General features: G+C 33.8%; 1 protein-coding gene across 3 annotated transcripts in view; it reads right to left on the reverse strand.

The window, feature by feature from the left end:
• PHACTR2 (phosphatase and actin regulator 2) overlaps positions 1 to 18039 on the reverse strand; it is a 247294-nt gene that overhangs the window by 26928 nt on the left and 202327 nt on the right. For all 3 annotated transcript variants that reach the window (XM_031937682.1, XM_031937681.1, XM_031937684.1), the window contains 2 exons: positions 13632 to 13693; positions 9935 to 10072 (listed from right to left, as the gene is read on the reverse strand). In XM_031937682.1, the coding sequence (XP_031793542.1) occupies positions 9935 to 10072; positions 13632 to 13693 (200 nt within the window). The remainder of the gene's footprint in view (positions 1 to 9934; positions 10073 to 13631; positions 13694 to 18039) is intronic.

Below are 18039 nucleotides of genomic sequence, written 5' to 3' on the forward strand. Positions count from 1 at the left end.
TGTTGAGGGAGTATTTGGGCTAGCAGTACCCTGGTCACTTCATCTTTAAAGTGCTGAGTCTTTCTCTAACACCTGTTACAGATGCCTTACTTCCACCAAGCCCTAGCTAGCACTAAAGTAATATAGCTTAGCAGTGGTGCTGGGAAGGGCAATTTAGTGTCCTGCATACTAGAAGCATTCACTTCTGGAATAAACTCTGTATTGGTCCCTGAATATAGGTGCCCCTTGGAGAAAATTACATTAGAAGCTGGAACTCAAACCTGGGTCTTTTTACTTCCAGTTCAAAGATCTTTCCACTATAATAACTCTCCTTCCTGGGCAGCCTTATTAATACTGAGGAATAATGTAAAAGACATTTTTTATCAAGGATATGTATGTATGGAAAAAGAGGTAGGTTCATTATGTGGTGAGAATGAGAGACAAGACATTTAGCCTGAATGCTACATTAGCAATTCTGTGATGTTAAAAATGACTTGAGGAAGGCCCACAGAATAGTACAAATATAGATGGAGAGGTTAGGGAAGAAAGAGACAGGAATCACAAGGAATGAGAAGTTACCAAAGTAATGCCCACATTGTTTAAATCACAAATCCAAAATATCAATAGTGTAATAAGCAGAATTGTTTGTGTATATCTAATCAGCCCTATTAATGCATCCACTTTCTTGGCTAAACATTATACTACCTCTCGTTCCAAGGGCTATATTTTCCATCCAACAGACTCTTGGTATATTTATTTATATATTTAATTGAAAAGTATTTTCACATGAATTTTAAAATTTAAAACAAAATTTTTTTTATTGAATTAAGAAAAGAGAATTCATTCCATGCATAGTTTTAAGGCATTTGAATGTCATTTTTTCTTTGAGTATAAAAATCTTATGGATATTAACCTTATATAATGGTGGTAACATAGCAGAAAGTGAGTTGGATTTAGACACAAGAAGACCAGAGTTTAACCTGACCTCAGAAACCTGGGCAAGTCATTTAACAACTCTCATTTTTGGTTTCCCTCTTTAGGGGATAATAATAACACATCTACCTTTGAGGATTGCTATGAAAGTTACCTGAGATAATATATACAAAGGGCAAACTTTAAAGTGCTATATAAGCATTAGCTATATCATTATTCTCATCATCATAGTTCATTGAACATAACAGCTTTTCTCTTTGTTCCCTCAAGCATCAGTCCTAACATTTACCATCATTTAAAAAAAAATTTACACCTTTTATAGAGCTCCCTAATACTTCTGAGAATTAAAGGACATGTTTCAAGCTACCTTCTCCTTCTGTTCTTGAAATAATATCACTAAGAAACTCTGTTTGCTTCACATCTGTTTTATTATACTCATTTAAAGTCAGCAGTAGCATGAGACCATGTTGTATCCTTTACTTTGCCTTGAATATATGGGAATTTCATAGGGTAGCTAGGTGGTACAGTGGATAGAGTATCGGGCCTGGAGTGAGGAAGATTTATCTTTCTGAGTTCACATGTGGCTGCAAACACTTATTAGCTATGTGACTTTGGGCAAGTCACTTAACCCTATTTGCCTGAATTTTCTCTTCTGTAAAATGAGCTGGAGAAGTTAAAAGCAAACCACTTAACCATTTTTTGCCAAGAAAACCCCAAACGGAATCATGAAGAGTTGGACATGACAGAATAATAACATCTGGGAATTTAGTGTGAGTGTGAGTGTGTGTGTGTGTGTATATATGTACTTTTTCAAGTAAATTTCATTTTCTTGCCTCATCCTTCACTTAATGTGAAATGCCACATATCCCTCAGGCAATTAAAAGAATGTTAAGCAAAGAGAAAATAAATTACATGAATAGTAAACAGTTAAATACATAAGGACCTGGAATAGGGAAAGAGATCTTTGAAAATAAACAGAACTACCTCCTTTTTCCCTTATTCCTCTCCCTTCTTCTCTTCCTCTCCCCAAAGAATCCCCAAACTAAGCTCCTTTGCTTGGCTATTAATTTGAATTTATTTTGAATCCTTTCTTTCAGAGGGTACAAATTAAGCTACCAGCTGTTTCAGGGATTTCTCTGAATAAACAGAGGGATACAAACTGAAGTAGAGATACAGAAGCAGACCAAACTCACTGTCCTCAATAGAAGAACAGTTCTGTAGTTAGGTGAACCACAGCCAGCTCCATACAATTCAAAGGATTCTTTTCCCTTTTGTGAGTTCCTAAGGGAGTATATCATGGACAATGTACAAAATTATTCCATACTATGAGTTGAACCTAGCTACTGAAACTCCAGTTGTCAAAGACTTTCTTAGTTTCTTCTTATCTTTTGATTATACTGCATTTCTAAGAATACATGCAATTATCCTTCCCCATAAGAGTGATTAGGAATGTTGGTGCTCCCCATGATCTGAAAAATCCATATTAAAATTTTTTGGCTCTCCCTTTGTACCAGAAAAGAAGTCTGAATCTTATTCTTTTTCTTTTATGAGGTTTTTACATACCTCACTATAAAATTGGATTTGATTTTATACAACACTATACATACATTTTATGCATTTCTAAGTTTCTAAACTTTTGCAAAACTCTTCCAAAATTCCCATTTAATTTCTTATGCCAACTTGATATATCCATATTTCAATACATCAAAACATCAATGAGGAAAGTTGTGATATGGAAAGGATAACTGTAATGGGAAAGGCTAAATTCATGAGAGCCCTTTAGGGCTGTTCAGGAACCATTCTAGGCTGCATGGCTGTATCCACAATCAACTGCCAACAAAATTTCCTGTTTAGAAGTAACTGAAAGACTCCTGCAAATTTGTTTTCAATAACTGCTGCTCCTTAAAAACATGAGTAAAGCAAATGATTTACCCTCTTGCCAGCTGAAGGTGTCAGCCTTCCACAGTTGTTCCTAATTGTTCCTTAAGACATGTTTCTAACTGCACCACGTAGTGCCAGAATATATAGGTGTTTTTGAATGGACTTCCTAGTCCAGTAGAGGAAAGATATTAAAATATCCTCACCTTTTTCCTAGTGAGATAATCATAGAGACTGGTCTAGATTTTCCCCAAATTTATAGTTGCTGACTAAATCTCAGGACCCTAGCAAAAGCAAATAAGCTTCTGCCAAGAATGACAAGGAAACTGCTATATCTCCAAACTGAATTTAGGAGCATCTCATGGCACTTTAATTACAATAAGAGTAGCAGAGCTGCATCTTTAATTCTCAGCAACATGTAGTCTAAACTTATTTCTTCTATCTCCTCTGTCTTAGAGTCATGAATAACTTTAGGGATATAACCAGGGAAAGGGAGAAAACATAAGATCAATTCTCATTTAATTGTTCTGTAAGTTATAAAGGATAAGGATTCAAAATAAGATAAAGTGGAAACCCAAAAGCATTAGAAACCATACAACACAGAATTGGAATGTCTCTGAATAATAGGCTGAACAAATGACAATATGGAACTTTTCTGATTAGGAGGGCTCCTAAATGTCAAATCCAGAAATTACATAGGCTCATGATGTCCCAGATGATGCTAATAAGAGTTTGGAATGGGAGGCAGAAATATGGGAAGAGTAGAATTTATCTACATCCAGAAAATGTGCCAGGGTTGTAGTTTAAGGGAATTCAGCCTTCCACTTCTATCCCATGGATTATGTTTAGTATGTCTACAGCTAGATCCTTTTCAAAGCCACATGATTGTCCTTACTGTTTGAACCTCTCTGCTGATATATTTGTCCTAGTCTTGGACCCCATGATAAAAGAGATGCTAATTCAGAGCTTTATAATTGGGTATTCACTGGTTGTGGTGGGATTTGTGTGTGTGTGTGTGTGTATGGGTATGTGTGTGAGCTCTCACACGTGTACACACAAATATGTGTAGGAGAGTACTGGCTATAGTGGGCCACTCAATATATCTTACAAGGCAGTTAATTGGCATAGTATTTAGAGTGTTGGATATCAGGAAAATAATCAGGAAAACCCAATTCTTTATCAGACATTAAATGTTATCTTTTTTGTCATAGTTTCTGAACCCTACACAGATCTGGGTGACTCCTATTTACAAAATCAAATCTGATGATACTATTAATTCTTAAACATTAAACATCAATAATAAGATATAAGCAAGAATAAAGAATAAACATCACAATTGCTCAATTTAAGGCAATCATAGAATAGTCACATTCACCTTAAAATGCAAACAATCCTATATGGAGGGGGAGGTATAACACCTTGCCTAAGGAGGAATGAAGTGGCTTCTGTTAGAAATAGAAAAGGTCAAAAGAAAAAGAAAAGAAATATGGTTTGATCCAAGAGCATTTAGTGAGTGACACTGACTTCTTTAATTATCTACTAGCATAATTAATAAAATGATTAATTACCCAGATAAATGAAAACAAATATGGTTTTAAAGATTAAGAAATGAAACAAAGCAAAAGCTTAAAGATTACTTAGAAATCTCATGCCTATGTACTACTTCCTCAATGAGTCATATAATGTTTTAGATGAAAAAAAAAAATCCTAAGTGAAAATGATTGTATTTAAAGAGACTGACAATGAGGGAGTGTGTAGAGTGGTATTGCCTACAGATTTCAGTCATTATGAAAACATCTTATTTTGGGCATCAGTGATTGCTTATAATAAAGGTCAAAGGTCCAAACCTACAAAATTAGAAGAGAGGAAGAAAGTCAAAGATGCTATATATAATTATAGCAACCCTCAACTGGCCTATTACAAAAAGCAGTTGGCTTCTAAAAATGGCTAATGGATAAAAATAAAGGCACTAGATTTCATTATCACCATTTCTTAGAGAAGACTCACTGACATAAAACTAATGTTTGAGCTCAAAGAACTCAGAAATGAACTTAGCCAACTAACACTTGACCTCCTTGCAAAGGAAGGGGTGTCAAATGAGGGTAGTGCCGAAGTAAAATTCAAATTTATTTTCAAAACGCTATGAAGAATGGAAGGTTATAAGATAAAACATTTCAGAAAGCACAACTCAGTGTAATAAAAAATAAGCCTAGAAAAAACTAAGCTTGAAACAGCTAAGCCAGGTCATCTGAAAAATATTTATAGATGAAACTGAGAGGTAGACAACAAATAGACATGAAATGGAACACATCTGGAATAATTTCTATAGCCAACAATTTTGTCCACTGATGTTATTGGAATGACTACCATGGGATTCGACAAAGTTAAGTATTTCATGTGCTATGTAAGGAAATGGAAATGGTAACCACAGTAACTGAATCTGATCAAATATGGGGCCTAGAAGAATATGACAGAACTGACACAAAGGGTATTCCTAGGTCAAAGTGTTTCAAAAGGTAAAGATTTCAAAGATGAAAAAAATATTGGCAGTATTAGTACCAAGAAAAATGCAACAGAGAAGACAATAGTAATCAATGAGCTGTTCACTTTTCTACTTTCTTCTCTGTATAAAGTCTTTGTGAGAATGTTGTAATTTATGTATACAACATGTAAAAAAGGAAATGTGCAGGTTTTTGAAGACAATCTCATACAACAGATCATATAGGCTTTTTGATCTTTTGTAATCAAAAAACTTTCCACGAAGAAGCAAATCACAGCCCAGAAGGCCTCTCTTAAAACAATGGTTTTCATATGGTAAAATGTAAGACAACTTCATTTGATAATCTAAGTATTAATATAAAACATGATATAAAATGAGAAGACACATGTTTCTTGAAATTTTTGGCTAGTGTTATGGAGGAAATCTAAACACAGAAAGAATATCATATGGATTGTTAGATTCTCCAGATGCTCCTTTTTTACTCCAAATAATTCCCAAATCTACATATTCAGACCTTTTTTCCCTCCTGTGCTCCAGGTCCCAATTGCTCGCTCTAAAATTTCCATCTTGGCATCTCAAATTCAATATATCTAAACCAGAACTCATTAATCCCCCTCCCCACAAATTCTCCCTTCCTAATTTTTGTATTACTGTTGAATGTTTTTATTAGCTATTTTTTGACTGCATCCAAACCCCCCTTTACTATCTGCCTGCATTGTAGCTTTTCAGGATGATTATCTGTTACTCCCTGTCATGTAAATTCACATAGGACACTGTATCAGTCACTTCTTTGATTTTGCATAGGTTACTTATTCCCCATGACCGAAATGCTCTCTCTCTTCACCTTTGTCTCCTGAAACCCACATTTCCCTCTAAGGTTCTCTTTTTAGGCTAGTTCCTTCAATAGGCCTTTCCTGATTCTCTTAAATGTCCCTCCCTCCCTGAAAATCACAAAGTATTTATTTTGCATATACCCCCCCTCCCTCTTGTTCATTTACACTTCATCTTGTCATTTCTGTTCAGTAATAACTCTCAGTGGTCTAAATTAGAGGCAATTAGGGGGCCCAGTGGGCAGACTGCTGGACCAATAATCAGGAAGAGCTGAATTCAAATCAGATACTTATTAATTGTGTAATACGGACAAGCTCTTAACTGTCGGTTGCCTCAATTTGTAGTGCTCCTGTTTGGTTTTCTGGAGGTCTTGGAGCAGCCTTCTTTTCAGCAGAGCTATCACCGCAAGGATAGCCAGGTGCTAAAGTCCAAAGTCCAAATTTTTTATTGTGTCCTTGCCTGAGGCCTGGGTTAGCTTTCTTGAGAGCCTTTCAAACTGGTTTTGATTTCAGTGGGGGAAGTGCAGGAGGCCAGTCACAGCGGTGGTGTGAGATGAAGTGAACCTTTCTGAGTCCAAGGGCTTGTTTCAGCCTCCAGCCACCACAAAGGTGGATGATGGAATGAATCTGTTTCTCAGTCTCTGCTGGCTGTTATATACTCTATTATAATTATATCATCGTAGGTGTGAATCTTGTAGAACTATATTAAGTATTAAGTATAGGTACTGAACTAGAGAACTATTAATCACCATGCTAAACTAGATAACCAATGTATTATTAATTCCACTTAGCACCTTGTAAGAATCCTTGTTTTAAGTACAAGAGTTCTGGACCATAACAAAATTTACTTAAGTAAAAAAATGGGGATAATAATAGCACTTACAGAGTTCTGAGGATTAAATTATATATTTGTAATGCCTTTACTATGTAGCCTGGCACATAACAGATACATAATAAATATTTGTTTCCTTCATACCTTCTGATCTTTCCACTAAAATTGTTTTTTCCAACAAAGATTTCTTAACTGTCATATTTAATGGCCTTTTCTCAATTCTCACACTTCTTGATTTCCATTCATCTTTTAACACTATTTATCACTCTCTTATCCTTGATCTCTCTTCTCTCTACAGTTTTTGAGACACTACTCTCTCCTGTTCTCTGCCCATTTATCTGATTGTTCCATTTCAAACTCTCTTATGTATCTTCACTCAGGTTTAATTCCTTAACTGTGGGTGTACCCCTCTTCTCTACTATCTCTCTTTTGTTTCACTTGAAAATGTCATTAGTTCTCATGGATTCAATTATTATCTCTATACTTAAGATTCCCAAATCCATTTGACTAGTTTTAACCTTTCTCCTGACTTCTATGCTCACATTTCCAATGTCTATTGGACATCTTGCACCAAATATCTTGTAGACTTATTAAATTCAACATGTTCAAAACTCAGCTCTTTCCTTATCGCTTCAAACTTTCCCCTCTTTAATTTCCTTATCTACTTTCCTTCCATCATTCAGGGTCACAACCAAGGTGTCATCCTTGACTTCTCACTTTCTCTCACCTTTCTTATCCAAATTGTTGCCAAATCCTATTGTTTTTATTTTTACAACATCTCTCTTATATGTTTCCTTCTCCACTTGGACAATGACACAATCTGGTTTAGGCCTTTAATACTTTATTCCTGGACTACAAAAGCCTCCTGGTTGGTGTTCCTGCCTTACTTCCATCTTCCATTCAGCTGTCAAACACATCTTGCTAAAACTCAAGTCTCACCATGTCATCTCCCCACTACTTCATTCATTCAATTTCAATAGTTCCCTATTATCTCCAGGGTTAAAAAACAAAGTAAAACAAAAAAACCCAAAATTTTCTTTTTGGCCTTTAAAGCCCTTTATAATCAGGTACCTTCCAGTTTTTTAAATACTTCCTTCTACTCCATATACTTTGTGATCTGGTGACACTGGATTCCTTGCTATTTCTTGCATTCTATCTAACTCCAACTCTTATTTCAAACATTTTCATTGGTTGTTCCTTAAATCTGAATGGTCTCCCCTAAGCATTTTTACCTTCTGGCTTCATTCTAGTCTCTGCTAAAGTCCTTTTTCCTTGCAATAAGTATTATCTTCCCCATCAGATAGTCTTAAACTTATTCTGTCTATATCTTATTTGTAATATAGCTGTTTGCAAGTTGTCTCTACTATTAGAGGGTAAGGTTCTTGAGATTCATACATTCATTACCAAACTTTCTCTTTTTTTTTTTTTTATGTTTGCTTTTATTTGTATCCCTAATGCAAAGCACAGTGTCTGATATATAGTAAATGCTTAATAAATGCTTACTGACGTGACTTGAAATTTTCTGATTGTATCATCTAACTATTATGTCAGTAGGAATTTGCTGAATTGTTTCTGGCACAACTCATGAATACTATTTTAGTATAACTTAGGATGTTTTTAGTCTCATCTTCTCTTTATTCTTTTTTTTCCAGATGAAAATAAGACTCATCTTAGTAAAACATTTTAACCAGATTACATAGGTAGCAAGAAGCAGAGCTGGGAATTTTATCCTATCTTTGAGCCAGTCTTCTGGCTCAAAATTCCAAGTTCTTTGCACTGTATACTGGATTGGAATTCCATTCAAATCCTAATCTAATTATTTTATGATCACAAATTACAATAAAGTACTAAAGAAAGATGCCCTACCTCACAGAAGGATTTATGGAATAGCACTGACAGGTATGAAGGCTTTACAATGTATGCCATTAGAGGTAATACTGATATTAGGGAGACCATGAATCACTTGAAACATATATATTATAACATATGGATTAATACATTCATTACTAAATTTTCTTTAAAGAATGGAAAGTAGTTCTTTTCTGGTTTTAGATGTCTAAAAATGCCAAAAATTGAGGTTTGAAAACAGATGGCCAAAAAGAAGCATTTTTGGTGTAGTGCCACAATAATTAATTGACATCAGTGTTGCTATTCAATGAGTCCTCTAAGTATGGCAGAATTGTTCCAAAATATTTAAGCAACAGGTTTTCCTGTTGACAAATTTATCTTTATTTCCCAGTTGTATGGATAGGATCATGTCTTGGTTATTAAAGTACAAATCTTTGCCATTTAGTCTTAAAAGAAAGTAGGTTACATAATAAAGGAAAGTTGCTCTAGAAAGCATTTGTAAGTGATTCAGTGGACTCTTTCACTCACAAAATTCACCTGCTGGCCAAGAGATTATATCATGCCATCTGATGAATATGGAGGATTAAAGATTATGCACATATGGGAAAAACCCACTTATTCATGATGTTCCAATGCCTACAGCTATTTTTGGTTGCAAAATATATACTTTTAGAAACTGTATTAAGCCGGAATATACCAACTCCCAAAAGATCAACTTTACAGTCATGGATAAGTTTAAGACACTGGATGAATGCAACTCACTGGAAATTTTGATGATAAAGCCATAATGCTACAGAAATTTTTATCAAAATTTTGGCATAATGATGAGAAGTAGACATAGTAGATGGAAAGATAGCTTCGAACACAGGAAGACTGCTAAGACGAATTTGCTCATGGAATAATTTTTCATATCAATGAATTCTCAAGTGTACTCCTTATCTCTTGGGTTCCATGCTATTGGCAGTTGCTGCTGCAAAATTAAGAGAAAAACTAGTGGAAATGTATTTGATATTGACTGGCAGAGCAACAGATGACATTTAGCTTTTTTAGGAAAGACTTAAAGAGGATATGTAGGGATAGTTTGATATTCAAAGGAAAAAATAAATTTAAAGATAGCTCTACTGTAGTTCTTGCCTTATCTGCAGGTGTTAGTCTGGCCCAAGGTTTGTCTGCTCGGCGGTCATAATCAGGAGAATCAGTGACCTCAACGTACTCATTAAACCGAAGAATCCTTCTTGCTTGTAGTTCTGCCACTGTTGGTCTCAAACTGAGCTATAAAGAGGAAAAAATTAGGAAAGTTCAGCCAACAATGTACAGCCACAGGGCAACAATGTTGTGTAGAGAGAGAACTTCAGAGTTATTGTTAAATAAGGTCACTTTCAAGTATCAAGAAAGAAAAGGGAAAAAAAAAGGCAGTGCCTTGGGATTCTCTAACAAGAACCAGAAAGCAGTATGACCTAGTTTTTTGAGTCTATAAAAATCATCACCATAAGACAAGTTACAAAAACCTTCTGATTACTGTCTGTACATTATAAATTTTTTTTTCTACATTGATCTGTTCTGCGAAGGCTCTGTCTTCAGTATCATTAGTGATATATGAAATGAATACAACAATGACCAGAAATATGAAGGCTAGTTTGGGAAATAAACTATTGCAACGAAAACATGGCTATTTTTAAAGACATCTAATATTTTGGAAAAAAGGATTCAAGAAGTATGATGAACAGTAATGTTAAGCAGAGAGACTGAAAACACTAGATATGTGATTCTTAGCAAGCTTTTTAACATCTAAGCTTCAGTTTCCTCATCTTTAAGGAAGAGTGTTAAAATAGATTAACTCTAGGGTTCCTTTTGGGATTAACATTTTATAATTCTTTGTCCATATCATCAATTCCAAATGAACTGATTCTAATCTATAAAATTTCTAACATTGATTGTTATAAATCTGGGGAAAGGAAACCTGGGAAAAGGAAAACCAGCAAGGTGGCTATTCAATGCAAAACTTTTTATAGAATATGATCATTCTATTTCAGTTATAATCTATACCTATCCTGCTAGTATTAACTGAACAATCTAGCAACTCTGGGCTGATAAAATAGAGTTAGGAGAATGGCACAAGAGACAAAATCAGGGAATATCAGACTTTTGTGAACACAATTACTCAATCAGCTTTCTTCTTTGAAACACTTGTTCAACAAAAAAAATCATAGTACACTTTAAATTATGTGAATTATATTCTATCTGGCTACTCTTCAGTACACCAAAAGTTCCTATTTCCCTAGGCTTTGCCAGGCTTAAGGAAAGAGTAAAAATGACACTGACAGATTGGGACAAACTTGGCTTGCTCAAGTCTTGAAGGGACTTTACTACTAAGATAATATAGTCTAATATATTCCAAGAGTATGTCTTCTATATTTAGAGTCATAATACTGGTTTCATACAGGAAGAAATACAAATATATTACTGCCTCTTCATTTTCATGATGTCTTTGTCATACAGTAGATATGTCTAATAGTCTAAGATTGTTTCAGTACATTCTTCTTGATGTACGGTATAGTGGAAAGAAAGCCAAAATTGGATTAAACCCTATTTCTATTACCTAAGGGAAATAATTTCTCCCTGGGGCTTAGATTCATCTGTAAAATTATAAGCAAAAATTATTCACAACATGCAGGTTGTGAATATGGCAAGATCAGATTAAAACATAATCAGAAATATTTAACAAAGCAAATAAAAATACAATAGAACATAGATAATGCTTATATGGGACTTTCTAAATTAACACAACCTTATAGGGATCGTATATACTATTTAGTGTGGGCCCCATTTCTCTTTGAGTTTGACACTTATGATTCTATTATGGTGATATTGTGGTACAAGCACAAACTACTCCTACAAACTAGAAAATTAGATTTCCACTAGTAATTGCACTATTCATGTGATTTAACTTAAGTGGGTAATTCATGGTTAACTCATCTGTAAAAATAAGGGATCAGATTCATTCTATGATAGGAGGTAATAACCCAAGTCCTTCAGCAGAGCTCTATGATGGTGCTAGATACAGGTATGATATTTATAAATGGCTACTCAATAATCCATTCCTCATCATCTTATCTGCTCAGCTAGTGACTAAAGAAAGGGATCATTCATCAAAGTGCCATCTCTGGAGTCTCTGGGAGTCAGTAGAGTTCTTTTTAAACTTGTTTTTCCTTTAATTTCCAATCCATTGAGAAGGTTTACTAAATATATTGTTTTTAATGATGAAATCACAGCAAAGTACAATTATGTCATCATTTCCATCAAAAGAAAATATTTTGCCTCACCTTTTAACATTGTCTTTTCCATTAATTACTGAGATTAGAGGCCAAATTTTGTCCCAGTCATTTAATCTTCATTAATTTTTACAGAGAAGTAAAAAGTTTATTTATTTCCCTGTGATATTAACGATGAAGAATGATCAAATTCTTTGGGCTCCACTTAATGAAAGAAAAGTTACAAAGGATAGCTATCACAACTTATGACACAAATTGTTTAGCCAGGGTTTTATAATTAGGAATAGCTAAAATCCAATTCTACTGCAGACACTTATTAACCAAGGCAAGTCACTTAATTTTTTAGTGCTAGTTTCCTCATATCTAAAGTGGGGATATTACCAGTATATCTACCTCACAGGTGAAGATCAAATGAGATAACATCTATGAAACTGAATGTAAATTTCAAGCTGTGATATAAATTTGATGTCTTCTAGTTTTATGTTTTTAATGATAATCTAGTTATTTATAATGGAATATACAAATATCAAAAACATACCTACAAAATACTTATGCTTTATTTTTAAAATATTCTATTTTCTGCTTATATAAAAACTGGCTTTTTAACCAGAATCCCATTTCTACAAATTAATGCAGTGGTTCTCAAAGTATGGTCTGGAGACCCTTCAAGGGCAAAGTCTTCCTTTTAGGAAGTCCATGAGGTAAAAAGTATTTTCATAACAAAATAAAGATAATTTCATTCTAACATGGAGATGAAACTTTCTAATTATTCTATTGATAGATATAACCCATGTAAACAAAAGCATTTTGAGGATCCTTAATAATTTTTTACAGAATATGAAGGGAACCTACGAACAAAAAATCTGAGAAGTGTTGCATTAGAGATAACAATTATCTGAGATATAGGCGATTTAAAAAATTGTTAATCTGGGAATACACTTTACCAGAGGAAATGGATTAGTTTAGCTTATTCAGTACGAAAGATCATAAGACCATCAACTGAGAACTTAACAGGACCTTAGAGGCCATCAAGACCAAACCCTTCATTTTATAGATGAGGAAACTAAGGCAAAAAGTAGTTAAATGAGTTGTCTAGATTAAATAGCTACTAAATGTTTAAGGCAGTATTTGAATTCAAGCTTTTCTGACTCCAAGCATAATGCTATTCACTATACCATGATTCACCTCACATCTTCCATCAATGGTATATAACTCACAATTCCAAGAACCCAAATGTTTACTTAAAATTCTACTTTGGTTCTCTATGGAAAAGCAAATTTATTTTTAGAGTCCATTAAAAAATTTTTCCTGCCTAGGCATACCAATTGGCTAAACATAAGCATAATAGAAAATCCTTTATTTGTGGATAGATGTGTGTATGTGTATGTAGACATTCATATATACAAAGAGTGATCTAAATAAATAAATACAGGGAATTTTTAAATAGAATCCATTTAGTGACATATGTGATTAGAAAAAAGTAGGAAACTAAGTGGTACAAAGGGAGATGATGTGAACACATAGAGACACAAAGGCATATACTGTGACATGTCCATCACCTTTCTGCTGAGTCTGCGTTTCAGTTCCATTTTTGCTTCTTGTTCTTCTTCTTCATTTTTTTCTGTTTATTGGTAAGAAAAGAGTTAAAGTATGACTAGTTACAAGCGATGATCCTGGGATAAGAAAAGCAGATGAGAGCATCATTATTTCAACCCTGACAAATGACCCCATGTTTCAAAAAAAAGAAATAGAATATATTTAGTTAGAGATTCTTCACTTCATGAGAGAAGGTGGACTTAATCAATTACCACAATGGCAATTTCATTATTTGTGCTAAAACTTACCTATTTTATTATTAAAAGTGGAGAATGGATAGAATTGTTCTTATGTTTTTGGATACAAATGAATTACCTCACATTTCGGAGATTTTCAAGGTTCTAAATTGTCCTTTCTTATATTAAAAATTTGCTCAGAATCATTAATGTAAAGCTTTAAAAAGTGACAAGGGAGACAATATACTGAGAAAAGCTATAGGCTTGGGTTTTGGGTATTTGGAAGGGTTTTAGGGTATAAGTTTTTTGGGAGGAGGAGAGGAGGGTGCCATTGTTGATACGTTATGATTTGAAAGAAAAAAAACTACCAGATCCTCACAGAAAAACTTATTCATGGGACATCCAAAGTGGAATAATACAAACAAATAATGTCTGTGTAATTATGTAGTGTTTATTAGCTCTTCCGTGGTATATAATTCTAATAGGAATGCCTAAATACGAATCCTTTTTTTAGACCTGCTGGTCATTTCTCATAATGAAATGAGGCCTCCTGCTTCCCAATAGAAAGCACAGATTCTAGACCACATTGAACTTGATGCCTCTGAGGTCCCTTCTAGCTAAAGATCTATGATATATCAATGAAAAGTTATTTTCACTTATTAGAATTCGCTATGAAATAGTGAAAGCAGTAATCAAGTAATTATCAAATTATTTTATCAAATTATAAATCATGAAATTCTGCAAGATTCCCTCCCCCTTCTCCCTCAAATTATAGGAAAATATTTTCTCAAAAATTCCATAAATATGACCACATTCTTTTAAAAGGAGATGATGGCTTTGCCAGTAAATAGACTATGGTAGTTTATATGCCTTGAATTGGAAAACTCATTGCAAAGAGAAAATCACAAGTATGCATGTAATGGCTCACCATACTATCTTTTGAGACCTTTTTTCCTTTGAAAACATCAGGAGAATTCATTATGTGTTGGTCTAAAACATTTGAAGATAACAAATATTTGGTTTGAATGAGAATTAGGAGTTTAAATATATATACTGAAAATTTACCCAATTTTATTTTATTTATTTATTTGTTTGTCTTAGAATTATTCTATTTGGGTTGGACATTTGAAACCATATGGAATTTGGCAATTTCATAATAGAAACTTGGCGTTTATTTTTTTTCCTTTTCTGGGAAATAATGACTAAAAGGCATTAAGATAGTATGTGTGACTAAACAAAACTCAACTATTCTATTTGCTTATCTAATTATCTTATGTACAATATCTAATTATTCTTTATTTAATATTTAGAATTTCAATTTACTTCTAAAAGACATGTTAATAAGGGGGAGGGCCAATACTTTTCATCCACATACTTCATGCAAATAAAATGATTTCAAATAAAAAGTGTTACAGTATGAAAAAAAAATTACTTTTACTCAGTGACCCAGCCAGAGCCAAACAATTTTGATGAAATGTTAAATTTCTTGTTATTAACACATTTGTATTTCCTATTCCACTAATCTGTATCCACTAAATTTAAATAATCTATTATAAAATGATCTTGTCTTTTTTTTAAAAACGATCTTAATACAAACAACCACCTTAACAAGACAAACTGGTCCAGTGACATTGGTATATGAGAATCAGTTTAAGGAAGGAGACATGATTAGTGGGGAGGGGGGAGGGAGGGAGGGAGAGGCAAAGATACTTGGGGGAGGCAGAGGAGGAGTGTTATAACAGAGCCCTTCAAGTTTCCAAAGGTCTGTCATTATAAAGGGTGATTTAGACCAAATCTGTTTCTCCATGAAAAGAAATCTAGAAACAATGGGTGGAACTCTCAAAGATGCAAGTTTAGGGTCAGTAGAAGAAAAATCTTCCTGGTAGTTATAACTATGCAAAAGTAGAATGAGCTTCCACAAGAAGGGGTGGTTCCCTATCCCTGAATATTTTCAAATAGAGGCTATATTATCTATTAGGTATACCGTAGTAGTTATAGCATATTCAAATATGGGTTAGATTAGTCAGCTCCCTTCCAACTCTTGATTTGTGTGATTCTGTATAAAATGTTTAATGAAAGTTGAATAAGTGAAAACAGTTCAAATTTGCTCAATCATTTTCAATTGTGTCTGATCTTTGTGACCCCATATGGTGTTTTTTGTTTTTTGTTTGTTTGGCAAAGATACTGGAGAGTTTTGGCATTTCCTTCACCCATTCATTTTCCAAATGAGGAAACTGAAGCAAAATAAGAGTTAAATGACTTCTTCAGGGTCACACCCTTGGCAAGTGTCAAAGGCCGTATTTGAACTCAGGAGAGAGTCTTCCTGTTTCCTCACCTGGCACTTTATCCACTGCACCATCTACCTGACCCTGTTCAAATTAGAGCTCTAAAACTGTAATGTCAAACTCTGCAGGCCACACATATATTGGAAACTACATATTAAAATTATTTAGGTTCTATTGAGTTTGTATTTGTTTAAAAATTTCCCAATCACATTTTAATTTGGTTCAGCAACATTGGGGGCAGACCATGAGTTTGAAACTTTTGATCAAGAAGATTAGCTATTAATTGCTGTTAGAAATGGTAACATTTCCAGGTAACAGGAAGAGGTAGCCAAGGTTTACTAGAGAATCCAGGACAACTTAGGCCCACATCCCATCTCTGACGTATTTTGATTGTATGATCCAGGGTAAATCAGTTAATTTCTCAGCAAACCAGGAAATTCATCAAGATCATATTTTGTAGAATCAATAGTAATATGCATTGATGGAGTGAGTTCTTAGTGAGGATAAAATAAATCCCTCCCATCTCTTTCCAGCAAAAATAGGACTTCCCACCCTCTAGTATTTTATTAATATTAATAAATTCTTTACCCAAAAGGGCTTATATATTTATTTTATAGTAAAGAATAGAATTGTCAAAAATAAACACCTCTCTCATTTCCTTTTACCACCAAATCTAAATAACAAACAAATAAACTAGTTTTCAATAGGAAGAACAAAAATCACTATGGCCTTAAAGAGAATCTGTTAATTATCCAAATCTTTTATCCAAATTATACAACCTGATGGTGACAAGTGAAATTTATAGTCAATTGCAGTCAAGCATGTGACTCATTTAGGTACTTTAACTGAAGACAACTGAATCATCTGAAAATTATCACTTAATATCAGGAACTGATTTCCATATATTTGTTGAATTCTACTTGTAAAAAGAGTGGAGGAAACAGGATAGGGAAGAAAAAAGACTCCCATTAACCTGCTTGTTTGGATTTTGCCCTAATAAGGTATTATGCCTTTGAAAAAAAGTTAGTTTTAATTATTAAAATTCATTTTAAAATTTTGTTTTCCAGAGCACAATTAATTTCTTTCAGATGCCTCATACTTTAAAATGCCTTCCTATAAAGGCTATTCCTTTATTAACAAGGAGAGAAACCTTTCAAATCTATCTCATAATTCAGAAGACAATTTTTTGAAAAAGACAGTGACAAAGCTTGAGAACAGTGACTTACTTCCAAGAGATATAGACATTATATCCTCCATAGCAAACACAATACATTTAGTCCAAAAGCTGAGGGCACTTAAAAAACCTACCAAGAAAATTAGTTTTACTGGAAAAGACCAAGATATTTTGAAAAGGAGTAAGTCCATCCACATCTGTAATTTTACTGGTATGGAGAACTAGATAAAGAAACCTCTGCCAATGGAGGTCAACATCTTCTGAGTAATTTATACTCTTTAAGAAATGGATAGAATACTGACAGATTAAGTGACTTGCCAAGGGTCAAACAGTTACTACATCCTAGAGAATGATTTGATTCTAGGTCCTGCTGGATTTGAAGCTACCTTATACTGCATTGCCCTAGAAGCAGAGAGGCTTTCTTGAATTTGTTCTAAAGATATCAGCATAGAGGAGTGCCACTTTCTTTAGTTATTAATTCAAATAGGCCAGTAATAGTGAAAAAAATTGTTTTGTGTGTGTGTGTGGGAAAAAAATACACAAAATTTAAATAATGATACTTTTTCTCTTCATATGAAATGAGTAGTTCCATTTGCATTCTTTGCAGTGTTACATATGGAAGAGAACTTTTATTTTTAACAGTTTATGCAGTAAAGAACACCAAAGAAAAATCTCAGTCATAATCTTTTAAAATAACTTAAATTGTTACTGCAACAAAACAGAGACTGAAGTACCC

This window comes from Sarcophilus harrisii, chromosome 4 (assembly GCF_902635505.1).
Source record: "Sarcophilus harrisii chromosome 4, mSarHar1.11, whole genome shotgun sequence".
In the NCBI taxonomy this organism is placed as follows: Eukaryota; Metazoa; Chordata; class Mammalia; order Dasyuromorphia; family Dasyuridae; genus Sarcophilus; species Sarcophilus harrisii.